Source organism: Hordeum vulgare, chromosome 2H (assembly GCF_904849725.1).
Source record: "Hordeum vulgare subsp. vulgare chromosome 2H, MorexV3_pseudomolecules_assembly, whole genome shotgun sequence".
Taxonomy (NCBI): Eukaryota; Viridiplantae; Streptophyta; class Magnoliopsida; order Poales; family Poaceae; genus Hordeum; species Hordeum vulgare.
The window spans coordinates 643,278,554-643,286,529 of record NC_058519.1 but is presented as its reverse complement, the minus strand read 5'-3'; the positions used below and the strand labels follow the sequence as shown (position 1 = coordinate 643,286,529).

General features: G+C 46.1%; 1 protein-coding gene across 1 annotated transcript; it reads left to right on the top strand.

Annotated features, from left to right (window-relative positions):
• The first annotated feature begins 4,519 nt into the window (after nucleotides 1–4,519).
• On the top strand, nucleotides 4,520–7,756 carry LOC123428273 (transcription factor bHLH112-like). The gene is made up of 7 exons (XM_045112465.1): nucleotides 4,520–5,046; nucleotides 5,256–5,772; nucleotides 5,917–6,030; nucleotides 6,231–6,296; nucleotides 6,562–6,627; nucleotides 6,813–6,875; nucleotides 7,050–7,756. The coding sequence occupies exons 1-7, from the start codon at nucleotides 4,703–4,705 to the stop codon at nucleotides 7,206–7,208; spliced, it is 1,329 nt and encodes a 442-aa protein (XP_044968400.1). The 5' UTR covers nucleotides 4,520–4,702; the 3' UTR covers nucleotides 7,209–7,756.
• The last annotated feature ends 220 nt before the right edge of the window (nucleotides 7,757–7,976 follow it).

Below are 7,976 nucleotides of genomic sequence, written 5' to 3'. Positions count from 1 at the left end.
AATGGCCGTGTACTATATAAGAAGAGGAGATGAATATGAATATCAATCATGATAACAAAGAATGACGGGTAAAAATAGAGGTGTGACTGTTCATTGCTTACGTCGAATCTGTGATCCTTGTGCTCAGAGGTAAACGTGTGAATGGTCTCGCAAACATAGTATCCGCATAGATGCGTTCCCCGTGGCTGCTGGTCGCACTTTACGAGAATAGAATATATATGATCAAAATAATAATCTAGCATCATAAATGTATTGAAAATAGAAGTATATCATACTACTACTTACCTGAGCCGCTCTAAAGGTCAGCTTCTCAGGCTCGATACCGGGAGTCACGCACTTGAACCGCTTCCAAACCCTGCCCGACAAGGATAATGATTTGCTAAGTTTTTCATTAATTGATATATCAGAAAATCATCGAAAGAGACCGATAGAGCGCAAGAATGATTGAAATTACCCTTGGAGCATGTCCTGCAGGCTTTGGAACTGTTCCAAGGGTCTCGATAATGGGTCGAAGGCATCAACTCTTCCCTTATCAATTTGAATGTCCAACAGAATCCAATGAAAGCTGCACATGTATATATACATATGTGTCAGTAACTTATCAATTACACTTATAAGTAAATGGACACAACAGGGTAAGACCCTCACCTGAAGTTGTATGGAAACAGTATGTGGTCACATAAATTTTGATTTGTTAGAAACCTTAGAAGGTTTTCCTCCGTCTCCTTGGGTTTATCAGTTAGTGTCGCTATATGTATTTTATCTCGGTAAATAAACCCAATATTTCTTCGGGACGGCCGTAGTACTCCCGTGGGACACTCACCACGATCATCGTTCTCCCATTCTTTGATTCACTTAAGTACCATGTATGCAAGTAACGCATATTTGTTGGGAGATCATCTTTGCTGACCAAAGGCGCTCCCATGACAAACTGTGGCTTAGGGCTACCACAGCCTTGGGTAACCTGTCGTCTTGGAAAGCCAGAATGTCTTCAACCGGGATACCCCATTCAGCCGTCCACTTCTTTGCTAATTCGAAATCTTGCCCCTGCACCTGCGCTTGTTCCACTTCCGAACGCTGATCGGGACGTAATCCCTAACGAGAACTCCGCATTGCTTCTTTAATGTGTCAGCAGCATTCTTAGGAAGCTTGGGTTCGCCCGTAGGCATTATCACCTCAAAGGTGTAATGCGTCCGTGCATCCAACTTTCTAGTCGGGCCTCATTTCGTAGTTTTGCTCGATGTGGAGGCCTAAGAGAGAGAAACATTCGTCAAATGAATGTATATGTATACATTATAGAGCTATCTCCAATATTTTTCACATATTACAAGTGATTGTCGAACTTCATATGTATACCTCGCCGGACTTTATTATTTCTTCACCCGCTTCTTCATCAGTGGAGCTATCACCTTCTCCGTCATTGGACCTATCTCCTGCCCCATTGGCTTCATCTTCATGTCGCTCGACCTCCATTCCATATCCGGAGGGGTTTAGATATGACGACGGAGATTCAGCTAGTTCAACGTCGGGGCCGTCTTTGATTATATCTTCGAGAAGTTCTTCCTCTTCGAGGTTCCTGATATGTGGATCCATAGTTCTGCAAAAAACGGACATTTGATTAACTAATAAATTAACAAACTATATAAGAGGGGTTGGAAACTTCGAAGTGTCGTTTTATATAGGAGGACCTTTAGTCCCGGGTCTTGGCTAGAACCTAAACTCTAAAATATGTCTAACGGATTCTCTTAACTTTTGTACCAAAAAAGAATTATTCTATCAGGAACTCCGTTCCAAAACAACTTTAGTCCCGGGTCGTGGCTCCACCCGGGACTCCTAGATTTCTGCATAGTGTTCAAAGTAGGAGTACTTTTCCAATTTAAGCATTCAATAAGCAAAAACCAAATTATAAAATAAAGTAGTATTCAAATTAGCATGCATTCAATTATAAGCAAATACATCATCTCTTTTGTCCGTACATCGTCGAATATTATCACTAATACTCTAAAAATACTATCATACATATAGCATCACTGATACATCTAGAACCGTAGCGCCCGACGGGATGACCAGCGGAGTGCATTTCGATGATATAGCTATGCATTTCGATCGGTCCAATCGCACTGTGCTGCTACGACTCTACCAGCTACGATCGAGTGGCTAGCTAGCTAGCCATCTTCACTACTAAAATTACACACTCCGTTAGTTAAACAAATCTGCAAGGACAAGAAAAGTAGTAAGTGGAATAATATGTGTTTGGCTGGTCTGATTAAACAATTTATTTATTTTTTTGAAAAACTGAGACTTGGCTAGTCTGAACTGTGAAGGGAATATGAGTACGTGGAAGAAAATTCCAGAAAGGAACAGGGCGGAGGGAATCATAACGATCCAGGACAAAACATGGGGTGCCTAACGCGTGCGATATGGTGGCCTTCTTCTATCTCCATCACCCATCCCCAACGAAACCGACGTTTTTGGTTTTCAAATTAACTTCCAAATTCATCAAAAACACGATTCTCATTTGTAACAAAAAAAACATTTTTATCACCGGCAACCAAGCATTCATGCATTGACAATTCTTACAGCAAATTAAATCAAGGGTACATGCATGCACGAACCCACCATTCTTCCAATATAATGCTCTAGTAAAATTTAGCAAGCATTTAAAATGCACAATGCCAACGTTACTATCACTGGATATGCTCCGCATGCTACACATATTGTAAACTACGATTTGCAGGATCAGGGCATGCAAGTAATTTGCATCGGACTGTGACGCTTGAATTTTATCTTCTAGTGGTCGGATGGCTTAACAATAAAATAAAATAAAGGCTGATCACGGTCAGAGGATTTGCAATTATTTCCACGTTGAAAGTAATTCGCTAGCTAGGATAGATTAGATTAACTCTAGCCGACTATAGCGCACACAGACATGACTTCTTGGTACAAAAAGATTAGGTCCAACAGTTCTACTACTATAGTTCATCACCCCTTTATAGCAGTTAGGCAATTTTTATCAAACATTCCTTCTGGCTGATGTAATTCATTTTACTATGTTGCTATCTTCAGCAAGACCTCCTTTTCGGAGGTCAATGCCTTTGATTGATCCATTCGAATTTATACCCTAGTCTCACTCCTTTGTTTTATGTGTAAGTAAAAGATAACATATTTTATACCGATTCGACATATTTATCCTGATTCTAATGTGTGAAACATGCTTGGCACCCGGCATATGCCAATTATTGAACCTCTGCTTTGTAATCTCAATATCCCTAAATCCTAACTATTATATGTGTAGCCTGAGACTCTAACTGAAGAATCATAAAAGAGGAGATTGAAGGATCGGAATTTCTTGAGGCTATAGCTAGATGTGACTTGTCTGGAACAAATACATCATGATTATTTTTTTGCATGATCTTCTATTATTTTCAAAGATATTTTCCATAGTATTGAAATACTATAACACACATGTATTGAGGCAATATCAACCTTTCATCATAGAATGTTCCTTTTCTTAGAAGCGTCATCGTGGATACTCAGGTATATCTCCCGTGGCTTGGGTTTTGGGTCCTCAAGTTCTACCGAAGGGCCTTAACCAAGGACTAGGTCACACAACTGTTGTCTAGCGGGTGTCGATGGACTCTAGGTTGGCGGCCTTGGTAGGTTATTGAGACCCAAGGTGGCGACCCCGGAAGGCAGTGCGGCGACAATGACCAAATTGGGTAGGAATGTGGTTTGGCATGGCAGAGAGTGGGTGGACGATTTTTTTGGGGTCCAAGGTATGCTATCGAATGGGGTTGGTTTGGCTACTACATCGGGTCGGCATGTCCGGATGTTGGTGTGCTCGTTGGGGTATGTAGCTAGTCATGACCGAATGTTGGTGTGTGAGCGAGTGGTGTATTTTGAAGTGAGAGAGCAGCAGCCCATAAAAATGAACTAATTTATCTGATCCAAATAAGTGAAGTTTTTGGCCTAGTTTTAAACTAAAATCATGACACTTATTTTGAATCGAAGGGAGTAGTCAACATGCGAGCTTTTCAGCCTAGGTTTCGTTATAAACAAATTAAGCCTCTCGCTCTTTCACCCTTTCAATGTTCTCGAAAAAAAATATATTTTTTAGTCTTTAAGGTTGCACCTAGTGTCATGAACCTAAACAACACCATGATAAGTCTTTTTCGTTGTTGGTAGTCATCTGATATCGGTCGCGTGGAATTACACGCATACGTCAAAACCCTAATTAAGACAACAAGAGGTTACTGTTACAACTAGTACAAGACAAGATCGAGAGTTAAAAGAGACTCCTACCGGTGTGCACGAGAGTGTGTTGTGCTCTACTCCAGTGATGTGGGTTGTTCAACAACCGCTTGATCATGATCCGTTGCACCAGATCGATTTCAAATTTACCAGCTGACGCAATGCCGGAAGACCGCCAACGACCCAAGCCGATCGAGGTCAGGTAGGCGAAATTCTCCTCACCGTTTCTCTTTTCCAAACGGTTTATATATACCCAGACGACACAACCCCGTCTTTTCCACTACCACTGCGGTGCCCCCTCATCAGCTTGGCTTCACCCCTTTCCCCTCCCTCCTCCTCCTTGCCCACCCAACAAGCACTCACCACTCCCTTGCATCTCGCTCCCATCCCTCCGAGATCGATCGATCGGCCGGCCAAGGAACGGAGCGGTGATCGTCGGCAGATCGACGTGATGGGGGATAATCAGCTGATGCATGCTGCTCCTGCCATGTACAACGGCGGCGGCGGTGGTGGTGCTGTGTCTCACGGCATGTGGTGGAATAGCAACGCGGCGGCGGGCGCGGTCCCTGCCGCGGCGTGCTCGACGGAGCTCGCCGGGTTCAACACCTGGCCGGCCGGTCTGTCTGCTGGTGGCTACGACGTGGCGGCGGCAGACGGCGGGAAGCAGGCCAAGAGCTGCACCACCACGGCCTCCTCCGAGTCGCCCGGGAACAACAGCTCCATAACCTTCCAAGAAACGGCCAGCATCAACGACCCGGCAGCCGCCGGCTTCGCCGACTGGAATAACCCTTACATGTGAGTTAATTTGTTCGTTCCCACTACTTAATCCCACACATATGCACCTACCCTTAATTTGCTCGATCGATTCGCCGTTCGTCCGTGATCTCGTACTATCATATCATATGATGATGATCGATACACATGCGTACATACTCCCGTGACATGCACTGCAATTAACTAACGAAATCCACATGTGTATCTGGGTGTGTTTTTAACTTCAACAGGAGCAGCGGCGCTGGTAATAATATGCATGGGTTTCTCCAAGTTGGCCACCATGACATGAGCTCGAGAGCGGACCAGCAGAGCATGATGAACGCCGTCGCCGCCGCGCCGAATAACCTAGACCTAGCGCTGCAAGGCCACCAACAACACCACCACCACCAGCAGCAGGACGATCACCAGCGCCAGCAGCAGCTGCTGTCCAGCCTGGGTGCGCCGGAGCTGCTCCTGTCGCCGAACTCGCCGTACGGGTTCCAGTCGTCGCTGCTGAGGAGCCTCATCGAGCCGACGGGCAAGCCGGCGCCGGCGGCGGGGCTCCTCCAGCAGTATCAGTACCAGCAGATGGGCGGCCAGACAGGCGCCAGGGAGCCGCTCCAGTTCACCAACAACGACGCCGCGTTCTGGAACCAGTCTGCCGGGTTCGGCATGGGCATGCCAGCGCCGCCGGCGAGTGACAACGCTGGCGTGCGTGCGGCGAAACAAGCATCGCCGGCGCCGCGTGGGGCAAACCTTGCACTTAAGGTACGTAACCAAGCTTGGGCTAATGATTAAGTACTTACTAGCTACTACGATACTCTACTAGTAGTTACGAATATCTCATGGAAGCACACATACAGATGTATTAGGTGGCTAGTTGTAATTTATGTTGGTTGTTTGTCGTTGTAGACTGTGTTAGAAGGCGTGGGAGACTCTAGCTCGATCGTCGCCAAGAAGGCCAGCGGCGAGCCGGCGTTCAAGAAGCCGAGAACGGAGATGCCGTCGCCATTGCCGACCTTCAAGGTAAACATGCATGCATGCTCATAGAGTCATAGTCATACCTAAAAAATCATGCATGGTTAGGTTAACTCATGCCACTTGGTCCTCTTAAGCACCATAGACATTATTTGATGCTACATATATATACATAGACGCAAACCCAGGTCGATGCATGATGCATATCTTTATCGACTGATTAAAGTTGTGGATGCAACACATCTCAGGTTAGGAAGGAGAAGCTAGGGGACAGGATCACAGCGCTCCAACAGCTCGTCTCTCCTTTCGGAAAGGTATAAGCTTGCTTGCTAGCTTCGCTTAGCTAGGCTTTTCATGCATGCATGCATGCATGCGCATATGCATGTCCGATGTGTAAAATCACATAAACAAATGCTAGATATATTGCACATGACCTTGAGTATCATCATCCAATGTGCATCTCCTCTCTGCAAAAGCGTTCATCCTTTCCTCCCCTCCTTTCGAGATCTATCATCCAAAAACACATGTGTGGTAGAAGGAGTATCTAACACACAATCTCGTTGTGCGTGCGTGCTGCAGACGGATACGGCGTCGGTGCTGCACGAGACCATCGAGTACATCAAGTTCCTCCACGACCAAGTTGGTGTAAGTGCACGTTCCAAGTACCCACATACTATGATTCCATGCCCCCATGCACGCACACGCACGCTTTAATCATGGCGCCCGGAGCACGCACGGGCTCTATCGGTTTCCTCCCACGATCGAATCATCCACCAGGAGACTCCATTGGAGACCGAGCTAAACATTTGTCTCTGCAACCTTGCATGCAGGTGCTCAGCGCCCCATACCTCAAGAGCGGCCATCATCAGCATCAAGTGCCACAGTACCTCAAGGTATGTCCATGTACATCCATGGCGTGCTTGTCAGTCTGCTTCTCATGGCTCCTGCATGCTTTGCTCTCTCTCTCTCTCACTCACTTTCCATTGCACCATGGATACTGCATGCCATGTCAAGTCTCAAAGCAGTTGCATGTCTGATGGTAGCTTTTTACATGTGTCTGGTCGCAGAGCTCGAGCAATGGTAGCCCCGACAAGTCGTGCAAGGACGGCGGTGAGGTGTCGCTCAAGGGCCGGGGGCTGTGCCTGGTGCCGATATCGAGCACCTTCGCCGTGGCCAGCGACGTGCCCGTCGACTTCTGGACTCCCTTCGCCCCCCAATTCAGGTAGACGGGGAAGAAGAAGGCTTGATGAACGTACGGCTCCGATCCGATCGATCAGAAGCAACCACGCACCGATCGATCCGACGACGACGTTCCTCGATGATCTTGGTCGACGAGCTATATATCTAGTAGTAACAGCCTATGATCATAATTTGTAACATGTAGTAGCACCACCAAGGAAGGAAGCTTGATTAAATTATATGGCTAGCTAGCTAGATGAACCTTTGGAATGAGTGCTTGAAGACTTGGGCTCATTCTTCAGGTTCATCGTCAAGGAATAATCTATCTATTGACCAAGGGATGATCTGCTAGCTGAGAAGATCAGTACTACTAGTGGATTATGTCGCGCCGATCATTCGATCGTCGTCGTATGATTGGTTGTTAGGTTTGCATCATTGGGCAGTTGTGGAACAGCTTGTTTGAACTAAGAACTACTACTAGTGCTTTAATTAATTCAGTGATGATGGATCAAAGCAGATCTGTCTGTAGCAGGTTTCGTTTCTCTCTTAAGGATTTGTACCAGCTACCAAATAAAGAAGTGGCGTCTCCCCTTGATTTGGTCTCAGCATGCGGCTTACACCTTTGGATCTGACCGCATGCTCTTGTTTTAAGTAGGGCTTCCAGAATTTGCGCATGCTTGTGTCTTTTTCTTGAATACTGCCTTCCAGAATCTTTCAGGTTAGACTATTCCATTTCTGCACTAGTGGATATCAGCATGCGTGTATAGCTTCTACGTACGCAGGCATGCATCTTACATTGCATTCCTCTCACCGGT